Source organism: Talpa occidentalis, unplaced genomic scaffold (assembly GCF_014898055.3).
Source record: "Talpa occidentalis isolate TD23 unplaced genomic scaffold, MPIMG_talOcc4v2.1 talOcc4.11, whole genome shotgun sequence".
NCBI classification, from domain to species: domain Eukaryota; kingdom Metazoa; phylum Chordata; class Mammalia; order Eulipotyphla; family Talpidae; genus Talpa; species Talpa occidentalis.
Genome location: NW_023601104.1, coordinates 17,578,069 through 17,599,556, shown reverse-complemented (window position 1 = coordinate 17,599,556; position 21,488 = coordinate 17,578,069). Strand labels below are relative to the sequence as shown.

At 36.0% G+C, this 21,488-nt stretch overlaps 2 protein-coding genes across 7 annotated transcripts in view; one reads left to right on the top strand and one right to left on the bottom strand.

Moving 5' to 3' along the window:
- The window catches only part of FAM227B (family with sequence similarity 227 member B), a 160,665-nt gene that overhangs the window by 72,812 nt on the left and 66,365 nt on the right, over positions 1-21,488 (top strand). For 3 of the 5 annotated variants that reach the window (XM_054701356.1, XM_054701361.1, XM_054701350.1), the window contains exon 12: positions 5,671-5,751. The exons of 1 other annotated variant lie outside the window; for it this stretch is intronic. In XM_054701356.1, the coding sequence (XP_054557331.1) occupies positions 5,671-5,751 (81 nt within the window). Of the gene's footprint in view, positions 1-5,670; positions 5,752-9,711; positions 9,790-21,488 lie in introns of those variants that run through there. One more of the 5 variants, XM_037502459.1, reaches the window with a different exon arrangement.
- Positions 1-21,488, bottom strand: part of FGF7 (fibroblast growth factor 7) — a 52,540-nt gene that overhangs the window by 27,684 nt on the left and 3,368 nt on the right. The window lies entirely within an intron of this gene.

Genomic DNA, 21,488 nt, shown 5'->3' with positions numbered 1-21,488 from the left:
CTGACTGTACCCAGTGCTTGTATAAATCAATAAATCAATAAATCTTAAAATAAATAAAAAAGAAATTATTTTCAATGTTAGAATTATTATGAAAGTTATAAACTTTATGCAGATTTTGGCAAACTCTAGGTAGGCTAGAATTCAATGACAGTATAATTCATTTCACATATAAATAGCCACATTCTTAGTATTTTTTTTTTTAAAGATTTTTATTTATTTATACAAGCACTGGGTACAGTCAGAAGCGCGGGAGGGTGACAGAATTCACCAGAGCCAGAGCGGGGAGCAGAGCAGGCAGAAGGACCGAAGGACACTGCTGAGAGGAGCAGCGGGCGGCAGGAGAGGTCTGGGCGCCATGTGGGACCCTCCTCCGGTGGCCGGGGAGCAGCCGGGGATCGAACAGGCGCTGCAAAGGCCGCGGGCAGCTTCGCAACCCAGCGCTCAACCGCTGCGCCAGCGGGGAGGCCCCATTCTTAGTATTTTAGAAGCATATGCATGTAAATTCTACAGAAAATGGTTTTCTGATATACTTTTCCCAGGTCAAGGGATTTATATCTGGTTTAAAAAATTCTGGTGGGGTTAAACTATACCCTAAAGTTCTGTTTGAATTGAATATTTTTTTTCTCACATGTAGATGGCACTGACCACAACAATGTATTTTCTTAACTCTATTCAAAGGAGTGGATTAGCTGTATATATGCTAAATATATCTCTATATTAGTTCTATTTTCCAAACAGGTTCAGCCCACATATCAAAATTACCTATTGTGTGGCAAATAGGAATTTTTTCCCTACAAAATGCATCTTCCTTTATCCATACTCTTACCTGCTGCATCCCTAAAATTGTACCACTAATTGGAAATTGATTGTTCTGCATTAAATATCATATTCCCAGTGTCACACAACTAAAGGGCAAATATTCCTGAGAAAATTTACACATTTCTCTATTAACCATTATAACATCAATTTATAAAATTTATTTCTAACAGCATTGCCGAATGAGAGGAGGGCCCTGACAAAGGACATTCAGAAAAATCTTGAAGGATCATAATATGAAAAATAAACCAAGTCTGTAACAACATAATTAGAGACATAACCCTAAGCAGGAAGCTCTGAAGAGTCAGGAGCACATTAATGTTAAGAGATTTGGAGGAAAGGGATAGACAGTAATGCTAGAAAACTACTGAAGGATAGTTACTTTGTTATTCAATTAATATCTCCTGTTAGCTCTGAGTCCTGAAAATACACACTAAATCACTTTCTAATTCTACTTCCATTGTGGTGTATTTCATTATAATGAATTACCCTCTAGGAAGTCATATTTGTCCTTTAACTTTTTTTTTTAAAGATTTATTTATTTATTTATTTATACAAGCTCTGGGTACAGTCAGAAGTGCGGGCGGGTGAGAGAATTCACCAGAGCGGGGAACAGAACAGGCAGATCAACAAAATACACCACTGAGGGGAGCAGCGGGCATGGCAGGAGAGGTCTACATGCCATGTGGGACCCTTGCTGGCAGCTGGGGATCAAACCGGTGCTGCAGAGGCTGCAGGCAGCTTTGCAGCCCAGCGCTCAACTGCTGCGCCACCAGGGGAGACCCTGTCCTATAACTTTTTATTTTTCATTTATTTCTCAGTCCTATGGACTTATACTACTTTGGCACATATGTTGCTTATCCACTCTTTATGGATCCGTGCAACTGCTTGTGCATGAATATGCAGTGTCACAATCTACTTTGTGACTGAGCATAGCATTGTCCTCTTTGCAGAAGTTTGTAGAACATTCCTTCTGTATATTTCTAAAAGCCTGTTTCCCAGCTCAACAATTATATTAAAAATTCATAGGTTGACAGTATCTCTAAAATCATGTAATCCCTGGGAACATCTGATCTCTTTCACATATAACCTTGTTTTGATTGTTGTTGTTGTTGTTAAAATTTTAGACATTACTGTCAGGGTTTGCTAAGTAAAAGTTCAAAGCAGTGACTGCACAATTAGAGGAGAAAGGGAGATCTGACTTGGTAACAATTCATTTGAAAGGGACCTGGAATTTTTAGTAGACAAGCTTTAAGATAAAGCAACAGTATAGCATGTCTGCTCCAAATATAGTCATAGCAAGTTTGGCTGCCTTAGTGTAAGTCTTTTGTTGCTGAGCAAGCAGTAATCCTACTATTCTTGTCTTTATCCTGCTCAGTTTGGAGCATTGTGTTCTGGGCATCTCATTTTAAATGACATCCATAGGGGACTGATAGGTGGTGACAGTATTCTATGTATTACCCTAGTAACAAAATGTCTGCACAGTGCATAGGGTTTATATTTTATTGATTTAACTACAACTAAAACTATAATCTTATTATAGTAAAATTATAGGGAAATTATACATTGGTCATGGTTTAATGAATTAGTCATTTTATAATATAAAAATTGTGAAAAGTCAAGAACATTTTGTAAAAGTATAGCTGTTTTCTATTTTCTAGGCAACTTTTTTCAAGCTTGTCTTTTGAATTACTTCCAACAGATTTTTCTTCACATTAATTTTTCAGAGAATGTTTTTTTCTACATGATTATGGGGGAATGAGCACTGTCTTGAAATGCCAGAGCAGTGAATGGATTCAGGTGCTGACTCTGATACCAATAACCCCGAGCCAGATACAAATAATTTCATAGTTCAGGTTTGATTCAGGCATTTGAGTTAAACTATCAAATTATCTCCCTTTACTTCTGACTCAAACTTTTCATTTTTTAGAATTCTTATTGCTTCCTTAAAAATGAAAACGATGCTTTTTACCTTAATGCTATAATGTTAGTCATATAGTATATCTTCTAGACAAGACACAATCACTTGTATCATCACACCCCCTTTTTATCCAACAGCTCCAGTTTAATGTAATCTCTGAGGTCAGACAACCTGAACTTGAATTCTGGCCTTGCCAACTACAGCCTCTATGATCTTTGGTACATTTGTTGCCTTCGTTGTTTGTCTGTCTCCTCATCTGTAATATAAAGAATAATAACTGCCTTGTGGTATTTTTAGGAGTAAATAAATTTACCTATGAATAACTAGCAGAATTCTTGGTAATCACAAAGGTTTGGTAAATATTATTTCCTATTATTTTTACTGTTACTAGAAGTAAATATAGTTTGTATTCATGTATTCATCCCCCTGCTTGGTTATTCAAATAATATTTATTAAGTCATTATGCAAAGAACATTCAGCTGTTGAAAAGTACTGCAGTTCCTTTGACTGTTGTAACTACAGACTATATGAGAATATAAATTAGAATCTTTTTAAATTTTCAGATCTTAAATTCCCCAAATAGCATTTTAATACTTGAAAACATTTATTATTATCTTTTTGTTTTAGAGAATTTACTAGTAGAAAAAAATAGAGAGAGATTTTTCCAACATTTTAATATTTCTAGAATAATTAATAGTAGGTTCTTCAAGAATTTGTATAAGCCAGATGATTCTGCTATTACTTACAGATCAGAGTGATTTGAATATGCTAAAATCTAATAATATCCCTGAATTCAAGCACATGGACATACCTAAACACAACTTTTAAAATTGAACTCAATATTAAGCCACTTTTAAGTTTATGTATTTGTAATTCCTTCCTTCTTGTATTTAAATTTCCCCTGACAAATTTAGTTATTTTCCTCCCCTAAGCAGTCAAAGAAGAGTAACAGCTCCTTTGCTGTTTTTTCTGTCCCTAAGTTTTGGCCTAGCGCCTGACACCTAGTGCATGACACCAACTCAGTAAATATTTAAGGGATTTACCCATTGAACCCATCAACAGTTATTTACTGAGCACCTATTATGTTCCAGGCAACGTTCTAGGTATTGGATATATAATAGTCAATAGACTCCTTTTTCTAGTCAGGAAAAATTTATACACAGGATAAATAATAGATAGTAAACTAGAAAGTGACAAATACTAAGGGAAAAAAAGAAGGAAGAGAAATAGGAAGTGTTTATATTGGGAGGAGGGAACAGGGAACATCTCAGTGAAAAGGTGACAGTTCAGTAAAGATTAGGAAGAAGTGGGCCTCCCCAGTGCGCAGCGGTTGAGTGCTGGGTTGCAAAGCTGCCCGCAGCCTCTGCAGTGCAGGTTCGATCCCCGGCTGCTCCCCGGCCACCAGAGGAGGGTCCCACATGGCGCGCAGACCTCTCCTGCCACCCGCTGCTCCCCTCAGCAGTGTACTTCGGTCCTTCTGCCTGCTCTGTTCCCTGCTCTGGCTCTGGTGGATTCTCTCACCCTCCCGCGCTTCTGACTGTACCCAGTGCTTGTATAAATAAATAAATAAATAAATAAATAAAATCTTAAAAAAAAAAAAGATTAGGAAGAAGTGAGGAAGTCAGATAGGGAAACAAATATTGCAAAGTCCATAATACAGGAGTTTGTCTGTATTTGTTTTATGGGCAGCAAGGGCATCTGTGTGAATGGAGCAGCAGCAAGAGCAAGGGAGACAGTGTTGAGAGTTGGTGGTGAGGGATACAGGTCTTCTGTGGCTTTGTATGCTATTATAAGTATCTTAGCTCTTACTCTGAATAAATTGGTAAGACATTGAAGAGTTCTGAGCAGAAACTGACATGATCTGATTTACAGTTTGAAAGAATCACTTTAATACTGAATTAAGAGTTAGACTCAGAGTAGAAGCAGGAAGACCTGACAGAAGGTTATTGCAGTAAACTAGGCAACAGATGACAGTAGCTTGGACTGAGGTGCAATAGCAGAGGTGGCAAAAAGTGGTAAAGTTTGAATGTAGAGATAGAAAAATGAATGTACTAACAATTTGAATGTAGAAAATAAAAAAAGAGATAAATGAAGGAAATGATCCCAGAGTTTGAGACCCAACTCACAGGAAGACTGACATTGTCATTACCATTTTTAAGAAGCATAGAATGGAAATCCTGAATTTTGTTTTTGACGTGTTAAGTTTGAGATACCTAATAACCATCAGGTAGAGGTGATTTATGATTTTGGAGGTTAGGAGCAAGATCTGGGCTGGAAACATAAATCTGGTGGTCATTAACCATGAGACTGGATAAAATCATCAAGAAATGAGTATGAACAGAAAAGAGATATATTATTTCTCTAATATATGAAAGTATTTTATTAGTTATATCAATCTATTATCCATTGCTGAAAGAAAGAACATGATGAAAGGACTTAAAGTAGGGCTGATTTTTCTAAACATAAGAAAGTGTTCCAACTCTTAGGGCATTGTATTTAGTAATACTGAAATGGACTGCAGGAGGTTCCATTCCTGACAGTCTTGGATTTCTTAGACTACCAGTGTTTGAGGGATTCTTTCTTGTCTTATAGAGTGACTGAAAGAGGGAAATGAGAAAAACATGTTAAAAACAACATAGTTTATTACAGTTAAATGTACAGATGTAAATATGGATACATATTCATCAAAAATTAGTATATGCTCATCAAAATATATTTGGAAATCACTTTTAAGAAAACTAAAGAGACTCATCTGAACATATCACTGTTGCAGTTTATTATATTTATTTACTATATTTATTTTCCATAATTTTCCTTTGCATTTTAATAATAAAAGTAGTGCTATACTGTTAGTCATAAGAAAAATATGTATTTGGTCATTCACATGACCAGAATTTATTTATTTCTTATACATAATTTTTCTTCATCCACAGTTTCTGGCTCACAGCTTCCAAAAGCCTTGGAACTTTCTGTGTTGAGAGTGATAAAGGTGTCTCTTATTAATGTTAATGAAGGTAACGTTTGGCAAACACATAAGGATGGGGCTAGTTGTAGGAAAGGACTAGAGGTTGAATCAGTCACCAATGGCTGATGAGTTAATCATCATGCCTATATAATGAAATAAAACCATAAAAACTCAAGAGAAGGGAACTTTGAGTACCTTCCTGGCTATTGAACACATGGAGGTTAGGGAAAATGGAATAGCTGGAAAGGACATGGAAGCTCCGTGTCCTTTCCCCATCCCTTACTCTGTACACTTCTTCCACCTGAATATTCCAGAGTTGTGTCATTTGTAATAAATCAGTGATCTAGTGAGTAAATGGGTTTCCTGAGTTCTAGCAGATGTTCTAGCAAATTAACCAAACTTGAGAAGTGGTTCTTGGGAGGTTGAGGGCTCAGGTTAAGGGCTCAGTCTCCAAAAAGCACTCTCCACTTCAAATGCAGGTTGCAAATCTTGGCTGTTCTTATCTGTGCTTCTGACCAACCTGTGAAATTTGATACTATCTCCGGGTAGACAGTGTCAGAATTGAGTTGACTTCAGTAGAATTTTTGGACAGATTGAGCTGAGTTCTCAGATACTCTGCTGGTGTCCAAAAATTGCTTGTGAGTGTGGGAAAGACTTCACATACATTCACGTTGGAATAGGGTCCAGGAACCCTAAACAAGTAGTTTTTCTAAATGATAAAATTATTTCTTTTAAGTTTCAGGAAATTTGCTCAATCAATTTAATGACTATTTAATATGGACTTTTCTATAGTGTGTCTAGTTAAAACAAAGAAATGGAGAAAAGGAACTAAAAGAGACAGTTCAGTGCACATCAATCACTAAGAATCCGTGGATAGTGCATTTGGAAGAACTGGTTAAAATGTCACAGCTTTATAATTGAGTTGGAACTTAGCTGTTTCTGAGTTTTAGTTAATGCAGCTAGTAGTAAATATGAAGAACATGTTTTAACAAGTCTTTGCTATCTAGAAACTTAGGTTCTACCACTAACTAGTTTTGTGATCTTCATTCACTCTTTAAATTTATGGAAACTCTCCAAAGAGGAAATGCAAATGGCCAACAGGCATATGAAAAAATGTTCAACATCCATATCATCAGGGAAATGCAAATTAAAACCACACTAAGATACCACCTTACACCAGTAAGAATGGCACATATCAAAGAAACAAGCAACAACAAATGTTGGCGAGGATGTGGTGAAAAAGGAACTCTCCTACATTGCTGGTGGGAGTGCAAACTGGTCCAACCACTGTGAAAAGCTGTCTGGAAGCTCCTCAGTCTACTCAAAATGGAGCTACCATATGACCTGGCAATTCCACTCTTAGGGCTCTACCCAAAGGACACAAAAACACTGATTCAAAAGAACACCTGTACCCCTATGTTTATTGCAGCACTATTTACAATAGGTAAAACCTGGAAACAACCCAAATGCCCCCAAATAGATGACTGGATCAAGAAGATGTGGCATTTGTACACAATGGAATATTATCCAGCAATCAAAAAAGATAAACTCATGCCATTCGCAGCAACGTGGATGGAACTAGAAGGAATTATGCTCAGTGAAATAAGCCAGAAGGAAAAAGAAAAATATCGATGGTTTCTCTTATAGCAAGAATATAGGGGAACCAAATAAGACATCAGTGTAAAAAAATGTAACAGTACAAAACACAACAAAGCAAGAACAGACAATTATAAATCAGAGACATCTTGCAGGGGAGGAGGTGGCAGAGGGATCAGAGGGAGGAGCACAGGGAACTGTGGTGATGGTGCACGGGTGCATTGGTGAAGGAAACTCTATGGAGACTACACTTGAGGGGGTGGGGGGATGCAAATATTATTTAAAAATGAAAAATGATGTAAATTTTTTTTAATTAATTTTAAAAATAAATAAATATATTTATGGAAACTTAAAATGTACCCCCTAAAACAAGCTCAAAGTAATCAGATAGTATTTTACCCGTTGTATACAAAAACAATTTGTTAGTTAATATTCTTGTGTTCATACATTAACTCTGGTGAATACACTGGTTTTACCTGTCCTAATCCCTGTGGAGTTCAGAACTCCATCTGCCTTTTATCTCTTCTACTGTTTTGATGAATCTTTTCCTCCCTACTTCTTCCCCTACTTGTCTTTCTCTCTCTGCTTCCTCACACCCTTCCTTTAATTCTTTCTGCCCTTTTAGTCTCTTTTTGCTCTCCTAGCCCCTCTTTTCACAATAGGATGATAAACTCTGTTTTGAAGCATTTTTGACTATTTGCAAACTCTGTGTTAAAACTTCCCTTGCACCATATTCTCCAGCTAGCCAGACAAGACTGTCTATTCCTCACGATTTCCCTACTGCTTCCATGCCTTTTTGTGTACTTTGTTCTCTACTTCAAGACTCTGCATCCTCCATTTGTCAAATGTACTTTTCAGTTTTCCTAAATCTTCTGCTCTGTCCTTTTCTCTTTAAGCATTCCTTATAAATATTCACATTGATACATATAAGGTATATAGTAATTTTCAGAATCTACAGTTACTTCCTATAGGCAAAAAGCACAGTGTTACCTTGTGCAATAAAGGTGCTCCATACATACTGAATTGCATTGCATTCTTAGTTTAAATCCTAATGAACCATATCAAATTGCCTCTTAACTCCAATGTTACATACAGTTACAAAATCCAATAACCATGTATGAAATTTCTAAGCCAACAGTTTACTCCCAACAATAATATATTAATTAATTCATCTTTACTTTTAAAATAGTAAATAAGATAAATTAATAAAACATTGGTATTAAGAAACATACCATAGTTATAAGAGTTATAAGGTACAGGAGCATTAATATTTCATTCCAGGAAATGAAAACTTTATGCATTTATGTAAAATTATAATGTACATGGGGATTCTCTGTAGAATTGTACTCTCTGTACAATACAAGGTATTGGACTACTCTGTAGTACTGAATACAGTATTGTACTATTGTATTCTCCTGGGCTTTAGACCAGGAGTTTAAAGTGTACTTCTTTGTTTTTTAAAGATTGATTTATTTATGGATACAAAACTGGGGTACAGGCCAGAGGTGTAGGGGTGAGAGGAGTCACCAGAGACAGAGTGGGAAACAAAACAGGCAGACTGACTGAAATACAGGGAGCAGCAGGTGAGACAGGAGAGATCTGCTCCACCATGTGGGTCACCTCCCTGGTGGGGGATTGAACTCATGCTGCAGTGGCTGAGGGTAGCCTCATAGTGCTGTCTCTTAACCCCTTGCACCACCAGGGAGGCCCCGAAAGTGTACTTCTTTACATAGGGGCTATCAACTCATCTCCAATTTCCTTTGTACCATCTCCCATTTCCTTATACTCACCTCACACTTAAGCTACCAGGTTAATGTTTTGCATCAAGTCACTAATTATCTTATTCAGTGTCTTTTGTAATTGCCTATCATTATAAAGCTGTGTGTGTATATACCACTAGCATGGTTATTTAGCATTCAATAGAAAGGAACTTCTAAGTCATTGCTATTTATACCAGACAATTCAAATTCCCTAACACTAGCTTTTCTTTTTTTTTTTTTTAAATGACACCCTGTTTTGGCTTCTACATATATCTGTGTCTCTATTCAGTTCTTACCTTATATCACTTATGTGCTGTTGATACCACTCAACAGGTTTATTATGAAACATGTGGGGAATGGCAGAGGGAGATAAGGAGGGACTGTTAGAAACTGAGGGTAAAAGTAGTTTCTATCTTGAGCCCCACCATATTGCATCCCCAACAACTAGCACAGTTTCTGGCACGTATTAAGTGTTTTAAAATGTCTGTCAAATTAGTGAATAAATATATGAGATCAGTATTCGGGTTTATGTTATAGATGACCAATTATAATCTATTTGCTGATCTCTTATTCCTATATATAAACAAGGAGTTTTTCATATTATAAACACTTTGGAGTAAAATTCTCCTCTCTGATGACTCTCTTATTTCTAGAAAATTATACCAATTTTAACACTTGGTTGGGAGGTGAAAAGACAAAATGATCCTATAAGAATATATATAGAGAGAGAACTCAGGTAAGCTTTAATTTTTACAAACCATAGTAACAATATACACTGCATTTACATTGATGTAACTAAAATAACACTGAACCAGAAACCAGAAGACTTCAATTCTGTGTCCACTGCTACTGCCACTGATTCATGACGTGATTTTTGAAAAGTCGTCTTACTTCTTTGTGTCTCAGGTTTCTCATCAATAAGATGACTATCATGAGCTCCATGATGCTTGTTACACTGTTTAGGGGAAGCATGGATACTTTCGAAAATCTAATGCAGCTACTCCCCAGTATTTTGTGTACAGTTTTCCTTTACCAGTTTCTTTGAGGACCATATGCAAAGTCCATATCAAGATCTCCAAACTAGATGATCTCAAGAGTTGTTTCTAACCCTGTAACTATAGAATGGTGTTGTCTTTGTTTCATATATCCATTGGTGTGCTTTCAGTTAAGAAATAATCTGATTTCCTTCTCAACAGTACAAAGTAGGGTATTAACACATGCTACAAGCTTTCCTTAATAGGTTTACAATAAGGGAAGGAAGGCACATGCCTCCTAAGGAGACATTAAGCAAATTTAGCAGGTTCTGAAAGTATTCCTCAGGCTAGTTTCACAAACTTGTTGCTCTGCTCTTCCTCTCATTGCCTTAACTTAATCTTTATGTATACTTTGCTTCACAACTTTACTAAAGTTCTTCAGATGAAGAAACTATGTGATCAGCAGCCTTTAATTTGGTCTCTAATGATCACCATCATTTAGTATTTGCTACCCTTGTGTAGTTCCCTTCCACATTTTCCTAGGGTCTGTCCGTATGACTAGTAAAATAGGCAGAAATGATGGTTTACCACACTGTAGCTTCCATCTTAGAGGTACATACTCTCTCTCTCTCCTTCTTTTCTTCTCTCTCCCTCTCACTGCTTAGTCTGGGGAGGCCAGTCACCATGTCATAATGATATTGAGGAAGCTTATGCAGAAGCCCACACAGTGAGGAGGAAGTCTCTGACTGACAGAGACTGCTGTCACTGGGAACCAGTGCCAACCAACTACCATTGAGGCAGCTTGGAAAAAAATCCTTTAACCCCCAATCAAGGCTTGAGACTACTGCAACACTGGCCAACAACTTGACTGCAACCCTGTGAAGGACCCTGAACTAGAATCACTGAGCTCAGCTGCTCCCAGATTCCTGGCCTTCTGACACTATGATGTAATAAATGGTGCTCTAACACTGATACAAAAAGTTTTATGCACTCCCATATTTATAGTAACATTATTCACAATAGCCAAGATGTGGAATCAACCTAAATGCCATGGACAGATGATGGATATAGAAATTGTGATATATCTTCTTCAATAAATGGTAATAGGAAAACTGAACAGCCGCATGCAAAAGAATGAAACTAGACTGTGGCATCACACCATGCACCAAAATCAACTTAAAATGGATCAGAGACCTACGCCCATCAAAATAGACGTGATGCCTGAAACTATAAAATATATGGAAGAAAACAGGTAACACAATTCATGAGCTTTCGTGATGCCTTCAGGGATTCCTTCCCAACAGCAAGGGAAACAAAGGAGAACATCAACAGCTGGGGCTACATCAAATTGAAAAGCTTCTCTACAGCGAAAGAAACCATAACTGAAGTGAAAAGACACCCTACTGAATGGGAGAAAGTATTCGCACTCCTTACATCTGACAAAGAACTGATATCAAAGGTATACAAAGAACTCATAAAACTCTACAAAAACAAAAACCCAATCAAAAAATGGGCAAATGAACTAAACAGACATTAAAATAAAGAAGACATTAAAATGGCCAGAGCAGGCACATGGAAAAAGTTCACAAACACTTATTGAGAGAGAAATGCAAATCAAGACCACATTGAGATCCCATCTCACACCTGTGAGTATGGCCTATATTGAAAAGACCAGAAACAGCAAGCGCTGATGAGGACGTGGAGAGAAGGGAAGCCTCCTATACTGCTGGCTGGAATACAAACTGGTCCACCCCCTATGGAAAGCAGTATGGAGGTGTCTCAAAGCATTAAACATGAATTTGCCATTTGACCAGTTAATTCCGCTCCTAAGCATCTATTAAAAAAAATCAAAAACACAAATTCAAAAAGAAACTTTCACTCCCATGTTTATTGCATCACTATTTACTATATGTAACAACCTGAGTGCCTCAGAATAGATAAGTAGATCAAGAAGATGTGGCGTACGTACACAATGGAATACTACTCAGTGATCAAAAAAGATCAACTCATGCCATTTGCAGCAACATGGATAGAACTTGAAAGGTTAATGTTAAGTAAATAATTCAGAAGAAAAAGATAAATACTGAATGGTGTCACTAATATGTGGAATATAAAGTAACTAAATTAATAATCAGATAAAGACAAGCTGAAAACTAACCCTTGATAACTGACTACAGACATAAAAGGGGGAGCAGGCTGGAGAAGAAGAAAAAAGAGAGAAGAAAACAGTGATCTGTGGTGATAGACTATGGATAAGTTGGTGGTGGGTGCACTATTGGGGTACCCCAATATTACCTTAGTTAGAATTTGTTTAATTAATTATAAGAAAATATGATTTTACATTTCAACTTATATTTTTGTGATTATAAAAACTTTTTAACCTGTATAACTTATGCTTCACATTAAATATATTTGCACATTTTGAAAAAAAAGAAATTGTGGTATACTCGGTGGAATACCCCTCAGCTATTAAAAATACCCTTTACAACAGTAAGGACAGAACTGAGGTGACTATGCTAAGTTAAATAAGTCAGATAGATATCAAATTGATTCATTCATTTGTAGAATATAAATAACCAAAGAAAACAAATTTATAAAACACAACAAATGTATCTCTTCAATCCTGTGAAAAATATGGTAGTTTCCAGAGAGGAGGGGGAAAGAAAAGGAAATAAAGGGGGTAAAAAGTGATATAGTAGCAGCACTAAAAATTTGATGGAGAGTAGGTAATATATGTATACATGTTAGGTACTGAAAATGTACCCCAGAAGTATTAATTTATAAACAAATGGGTTCATAAAAGTTTATTAAAATTAAATAGATGTTGTTTTGAGCTGTTAAATTTTTGGATAATTTGTTAATACAACAGTAGATAGCTAATTCATTCTCTCTCTCTCTCTCTTCTCTCTCTCTCTCTCCACACCCACCCCCCACCCTATTGGTAACAATTTATAATTGACATTTATTTAGGCAGTCTGCTCTAATCCCCCTCATTTTTATTAAAAATTTGAAGTCCACAATAGTTAAATACTTACCCAATATCATTCAACGAATTAATGGAATAAAAAGGATTAAAATTCAAGTCCCATAATGTCTAACACAATATTACTTCCATGTCCCATGCTGCCTCTCGCTTTCTAATCAGTCTGCTCCCATGTAGTAAATAACATATATTAGTGTTTATACAAAAGAGCACTAACGGTATGATAAACTAAGACAAATAAATCATAAATTAATTGGTCAAACCTAGTTTTTCTGCCTTTCTTCAACTGATAATCTAGTCCATTCATAAACCCATAAACAAAGAATGAATAGAGCAAAAAATTAATGAATCTAATTTTGCTAGTGTGGTAGTTCTGGCAAAAGACTTTGTTAAAAAGAGGTTAATTTTTTTAATAAAATAATTCAGTATTTTGGAAATTTGAGCCATTTTTGTGAATGATGTAAATTGCAGGCTTTTTCTTAGTTATTGCTTCCACATTCTCCCTATTTGCACCGTTGGAATAAATTACATGATCTCTAGAGTGGAACTTGCCCCTCCCTTTCCAACAAGCGACACTTTACTTTGGTCTCATCTCTCTCTTACTTCCTGTCTTGAATAGGATACTCAGAAATAGTACTTTCCATACACACCTTTCGGTTTTTCATCATGTACTATTTTCCTAAAAGGGATGCCCTTTCTTCTCACCACTATCTTCATTCCCTACCCACTTCTCTAGTCTGGTTCATTCCTACTTGCTCTTCAAGATATTCTTTAAGAGTCTCTCCCAGGTTCTGTTACATACCCTTTACTCTGGTTGCCTATCTCCACGAACGTATTTTTACCATATAATTACCCATTCTATTTAATTGAGCATATGTTGCTGGTCTCCCAACCAAGCTGAAATTTTTCAAATTGTACGTCTTTACTTATACATCTATGAGCCAATACGTGGTACATAGTATGTAGCACACAATATATGCTCAATCAATCTAGCAATAAATAACATTCTAGTTGCTGGAAAGAGTCACTGTGACTTTTAGAATGTAAGCATTCTAAGCTATCTTTAAGATATTGAAAGAAACTAAGGTCAGTCGCATCACAAGCTGATATAATGTGACTAGTCTTCTAAAAGGACATTGACAAGCTGATATAATATGATTTACCTGGAATGACATTAAAAAAAAGACAATCCAATATAGTCTTTGCACTAATTCATCATTTTTATTCCTTTTCTTTTGCCTTTTTATTTCAGTTGGTCAAGCCCTAAAAGTATTAAAAATAAATTGAGAACATAGTAATTATGAACCAAAAACACTATTTCTTTTTCAGCCTATCCTTCAGAAGTGCTTGTTATAACAGACTTGCTGCTGTTCTATTATTTGTTTTTATGTTTTTCCTATTTGGATTTAGTGGACTGTAGAGAAGACAACTATCTGTCTGTGGTCCTAAAATGACTGACTTATTCTGTGAAATTAAATGAAATAGATTTACATATTCTATTATAATTATGAAGACACTTATTAATGAACGAGATGTCTAAATATTTTAATAATTGTCAGAAACATGTTTAAAATACAACCAAATTAAATTTCGCAGCACCTTTAGCGATTGATAAATAAAAGAAACCAATGGTTTCTATGCCAACTTGGGGGAAGACAGAGGAGATGTTTTGTAGAAGGAAAGTTGTAGTAAAGTCTCTATTTAATAAGAAGAAGATTCTGCCAAGTACTCATAAGGTCATATTGCATGAATACAATTTCAGCTGTTTGTAGTTTTTCAGATGCAAATTATCCCACTGCATGGTGCAAATTAATGTGTAATATTTTAATAATACCAGTGACAGTGTAGTGATGACTAAAACTATATGTTGGAATTAAAATTTAGGTTCACATCTCAACTGTGTCAGTTACTAACGATGGAAACAAGAGCAAGTTACTTAGCTCTGTGAGCCAAAGTTGCCCCATCTGCAAAATAAGCTTAATTCTGCTTTCTGTGAAGATTAAATTAGATAATATATATAAAATAAATATTTAGCACAGTGGATACACACAGTAACCATTCAGTAAGTTTACTTATAGTTGTTATTTTTGTTATCTTAAAGTAATAACCTGTGTTTTCATTGTAGGGAAAATGTTACTAAAAATGCCTCTCTTCTTCCCCTTCACAGTCTGTTGGTAACACATTTGCTATAAGGAAACTGGAAGGCTTAAATCAGCATTCTGAATATGACTTCTTCCTTTTTAATATATAATGATGTTAATCACAGGGTGAACTCATCAGTGTCATTCAATAGCTACCATTCAATATCTACTCTTTGTAAGTTAACCGTTCACCCAAATATTTCTAGAAAACAATCGTTACACACAGAAATGTTTTACATGATCATTTCTATTAGCAGCTAATTTTGAACACCAATTTTCTTAATTAAAATGAATAACATCTAAATAGGGCTATGTATTCTTTCAAAATTAGAACTAGCAGACTTTCAAGTTGGCCAATTCCAGACTGTCTTTTCGTTTTTTCTGTGAAATAGACAAAAGGTGTGTTTGTAAGTTTACAACAAAGAAGTATTTTGAGAATTAGAATAGAATGAAGTCTTCTGAACAAATTTCAATATTGCCATATATATTTTTGAAGAATTGATATCATTTAAGTAAGTTATCATATTAAGTCACTCAAAAATTTTCAAACCTGCATTTTGTACATTTTTATATGGAATAAATTAGATTTATGACAATCACAAAAAACTTTGTTTCTACATAGTATTTTTAATAGTGATATTAATGTGAGTACTAGATAAATTATTAAATATTACTTTAAAACTTCATAAATTTTATATCCAAGTACAACTTAACAACCATCACAGATTTATGCTTATCTTCTTTGGGGATGATTTATTATTCAATATCTGATCAACTTCAAACCAGTTAAAGAAAATTCGAGGAACAAATTTGGCCAGAATTCTTTCAGAGTTGACAGTATTTTTGATGTCTTTTGAACAACCCAAATAATTTTATAATGCATTATTTGTACAGGAATGACTAATAGAGTCAAACCTCCTATTTAAGTAATAGCTGCAATAATCTATTATCATTTTAACCTCTCTACACTGTTTTTGTTTATTTTGTTTTGATCTCTAAAATTCTTCCTCTACCATCTTATCCTTCCATTATAATTCCATTGTCCTATTACTTAAGTGTATCCAAAAAGTTCGTGGAGCTATATTTTGGGAGAATCCTTTGTACATGAGTCCATTGTATGTAAGTCCTCCCTTAAAATCAAATGCAAAGTCCACTTATTTTTACATAAAATCCTTCTTCCTTTCCTCTCTTGTCTTTTTCTCTACAGTTCACAGAAATATTTTCTTTCTATTTATTCTTAGAAGGATAATAGCTGATGGCTCTATCATATAATTGCTCCCACTCAGTGTAAATGACTATGTTCTTCTACGGGGAAGTTGACTAAGGAACCTCTAGAGTCAGTTGTCCTCCAATATACATCAAACTTTTCCCACTAAGAATGATGTTTCTGCTTAGAAAGCCAGTTCTATCTGTGGATAAGTCTCCTCTCTTCCCCACTCTAATCCCTTTGTCTTTATTTATTGCTACACAGATCCACTCACACAACTAGCTAAATAACTTTAATGATGCTTTCTTTGTTAGTAGACTTGGTGTGAAGATATAATATCAAATGTAGATATGAATATTTGTCAAGAAACTGTTAAATGTTCCGCGACTGATTGATGTGGTTTTCAGAACCCTGTGAAAGGCAGAGGCTTTTCATTTTACAACATATTTTTATGTAGAAAATATGTTTCCACATATTTTTATGGAGAAAAACTGACTGTGAACCTGGAGGGTATTATGTTAAGTGACAGCTAGACACAGAAGGACAAAAACTACGTGATACCACTTGTAAGTAGAATGAAAAATAGTCGAAATCATAGAAGTAGCTTGTAGAATAGTGGTTGCTGGATGGAGACTGAGAGGAGAAGTAAATAGGGAGGTATTAGATAAAGGGTACTAAGTTTCATTACATAAGATTAATCAATTCTAGAGAAATATTGACAGTATCGTACCATTAGTGTATAATACTGTATTCTATACTTAACTGTTTTCCAAGAGGCTAGATCTTAGGTTAAATGTTTTTATCAACACAATTATAAAAACAACAAGAGCTGGAGCAAAGTTTTTGAAGTGATGGATATGCTTATATAAAGTGATGTTTTCACAAATGTATACTTATCTCCAAATTCATCAAGTTGTATTCGTTAAGTAAGTTCAACATTTGTGTATCAATCATAGCTCAATGAACTGGTTTTTTTAAAAAAGAAAAATTGGACATAGATTAGAAAAGGGAGGAGTTCGTATCTGTGCCCATTTCATTTAATGAATTCTGTTTTCCTCTATATTTCCTACGTATACACAGTTCCTGCCTTTTCTTCTGTGTCATATGTGAAATAAAAATATAGAAAAGTATTTGATTCCATTAGTGATATAAAAGAAATTACTATGCTACTAAAAATATTGTCTTAATCCGAAACTTTAAAAAAAAAACAAACCTTTTTTTTTTTAATTTTGCCCTTTTTATTCTAGTCACACTTTATACGGTAGAATGCATAGATTTTATTTTTTTAATTTATAGCCTTCCATTTTTGTAAGTCCTGACAGCACCGAAACACTCTGTGCAATCTATGGATCATTTAACAAAGTCAATTAGATCTCTAAACTTATGTATCCTGGGTGGGGGTGGGGTGAGGTGGGGTGATCCTATTTTTAATTTTTTTAAAAAGATTTCTTTATTTATGCATACAAGAGCTGGGGTACAGGCCAGAAATACAGGGGGTGAGAGAATTCACCAGAGACAAAGCAGGGAACAGATCAGGGAGACTGACTGAAATACGCTGCTGACGGGAGCAGTGGGCGAGACAGGAGAGGTCTGCTTCACCATGTGGATTTTACTCTGGCCAGCTGGGGATCGAACTCGTGCTGCAGAGGCTGTGGATTGCTTCATAGTGCAGTGCTTAACCCCTTGCACTACCAGGGAGGCCCTGATCCTTTTTTTTTTTAAAAGATTTATTTATTTATTTATACAAGCACTGGGTACAGTCAGAAGCGTGGGAGGGGGTGAGAGAATTCACCAGAGCCAGAGCGGGGAGCAGAGCAGGCAGAAGGACCGAAGTACACTGCTGAGGGGAGCAGCGGGCGGCAGGAGAGGTCTGTGCACCATGCAGGACCCTCCTCCGGTGGCTGGGGAGCAGCCGGGGATCGAACTGACACTGCAGAGGCTGCGGGCAGCTTTGCAACCCAGCGCTCAACCGCTGCGCCAAAGGGGAAGCCCTGATCCTATTTTTTATACTCAAAAACTTACAAAAGAGAATAGACCTCTAGCTTCATATTCTTTTCATTAATTTGGACAGAACTTGTAGGCTTGTGATTCCAAGTAAGCTGGCATTGACAGCTATGTTCCGGGCCCCCTGTTGTAGCACCCCTTGAAAGTGTCAGAAGTCAGACCTATAGGTTATTGTGAGTCTGGTGCACAGAATCTATTCTTCCCTGAAACAAACTCATTCACCAAAGAAGCTTTCTTACATTGTAGCTATAGAACTGTCATCGCAGGCATTTCCAGGTTTGTGCACCAAATGCTGGTGCCTCTAGATTTGTCAGAGAGGTCAAATGGACCCAGAAGATCTTCTTCAATGCATTATTCAGAGATTCATTTCTGATAAGTCCATTTCAAAACCGTCTAGTGCTTATGTTAACTCTGGATCCCTCTGAGGGTTCCAGAATATTCCCAGGACACCTGAGAGGATCCAGGCTGACCTAGAACCCTTGATCCCATTAAGTATTGGTTTTCAACCTGAGCTGCATGCTAGAATCATTGGAGAGTTTTAACAAACAATGATATGTGGCTCCTCTGCACCTTCACAGATTGTGGTTTAATGGATGTGTTTTCTCTAGTATTGTATTGTGATCCACTTAGGACAGTCTGCTGTGGCGGCAAGTCAGAATTATCTGGGGAACTTTCATGTTTTCTGATACCCAAGCTCACACCAGAACAATGTAGTGAGAAACTTTGTGTATGGGACCTGGTATCCACATTTTTTAAAGTTCTCCATCTGATTACAACATTTAGCCAAGGCTGAGAAATAGATAAATCTAGAAAAAGGAAACCACTTCTGAAGATCTAAAAACAAGCTTTTTGCAATCTCTCCATTTCATTTAAGTCTCCGAATGCTCTAAAACTATAGGCTGAATAATTGTAATATAACTGAGTCAAAAAATCGTGATCAGATGCTCTGGATTAATATAGAAGTGGAAATTAGATTGATGTGGAAATTAATATAGATGTAGAAATGAGAAATATATTACAAAATAAATAATGCACCTGTGGCAATAAGCTGTTATTAACACTTAAGTACCAGACACATGTGTCAGCCAAAAAAAGAGGAAAATAATTCTTAATATTAAAGTTTTCAAGAAATAGCTATTATTTACAAATCTGCTCCCCACCAGTTTACCCATTTTTCACAATTTAAAGTTTTGAAAACTTAAGTAAATGGTGACTTAAGGGTCAACAATTCTGCAAGATTCCTCTCTATCAATAATTCTAGTTTTGATTCTACTCCATAGATCTGTTCCTCATTGTCTATTTTAGTGTCCTGGTTTTCTGATTTTTAATTGCGACAATGTGCAGTATTGTTGTTTTAGATATCTTGCTAAGAACTGTTTACAGCATAACTCTAGTTTACCATCTTTTTTAAAAAAAATTTCTAATGGTGATCCTTTTATTTTATGCCAAAATTAAAATACAGGGCCCCTGAAAATGGTGCATCAATTTGAGTTCATATTAAACATCTGAAGTTGTATAAATGACTGATTACCTTTTCCATTTACTGCTACCATCTCCATTTTAGAGATAATATGTATATTTGCTAACCATTAGCAGAGATTATTGTTGAGTAGAAGCACTTATCCAAAGAATTGTTTACAATTGAGTTGCTGAAGATTTTGTGGCCAAAGTCAAATCCAACAACACTGTGTTTATTTGCTTTTTGCCAATTGTTAAGCCATATCCCGTCACAGTCTAACAATCCAAAAGAGAATATTGCTAAATCATTGGCCAATTTTCAGAATGGCTAACCCTTTCTTGCTTATGGAATTTACAATGCTTGATTATAACTAGCGACGTATAATTTTTCTTGAATCAGTGATTTATGGCATTCAGGATTTCTTCTTGAAAGGAATGGGTGATAGGGACTGTTGTTGAGAAGAACAAAACTGTTTAGTAATTGGATACCAAAAACAAGAAAAACATCATGAGGGACTGAGTTCTCTGTTCCACCCACATTGTCTCTCAGAGCGGTTGTCTGTTGCCCAGTGCACTGCTGCCATCTCTCAATAGGCACCTCAATTCCCAGCTTAAATAGCAGTGTTATTTCTGTCAGGTGTAGAGTGATTGGCTCTGTCTGCTAATGGACTGCCTGGTCCAACAATTATCTAAATTCACCCTCTGGCCCTGTCCCCAGGGGAAGAATTCTGACCACAGTAGTGGAAGTCTCCAGTAGTAGAAGTCATGGGCCATCCATTTCCTTTCCCCTTTGTGATGTTATTGATGTTCTTCTGAAGAGAATATGAATATCTGTTTCATTTTTGGAGGACTATTTCATGCTTTCATTACCTTTATTGCTATTTCAGTTTAGGTTCCATCTTCATCATTTAGAAACCTACGGTAAGACTACACATTGAGAACAACTTGAAAAGAAAGGTTTTCAGCCTCCTGGGCAAGAACAGTGGGCCCAGGCCCAGTTCTCCAATAATAATGGTTTCTCTCTCCTCAAGAGTCAGAAATGTGGTCCAGTATCTTTTTGCCTCTTATGAATTCCAACGTTTACAAGGATCTTGTTTATATGTCTACTTATAAGTCTTTTTTTCTGTTGGGTCCCTTGGTGTATTTTTTCTGCAATTTGCTCATTCTATGCTAAACTTAAAATATTCCCCGAGACAACACCATAATTAGGATAAAACTGGAGTGAGATCCCCACAACCCTTGACAGCGTAAGTAATTATTTTAATTCCCTAAAGATCTGAAATAGGAGCTCTCTTATCCACTTGCCTGCTTCTCCCCTTCCCTTCAAGTCTTCCATCTACCTACCCCAACCTAATACCTTCTAGAAGCAGAATTATACACGCAGACTTTTCACCTCTTCACTCCAGTTCTTTATCTTAACAATTTGTTTTAAATCACATTCCTATAAAGGAGCTATGCTTTTCCTGGTGATGCAAGCTGTCTTTCAAACTCCATCAGCACCTTTAGATCACTTTGCCTTACATTCAAAGTAAAATTATGAGGATGAACTGGGAACTTCCTTATGGTAACTGAGAGAACAATTATATTTCACATGACTGACATTTAACATTTCATCCACAATTTTATCCTCTAAGATATTAAAATCTTAAAAGACCTCCCAAGA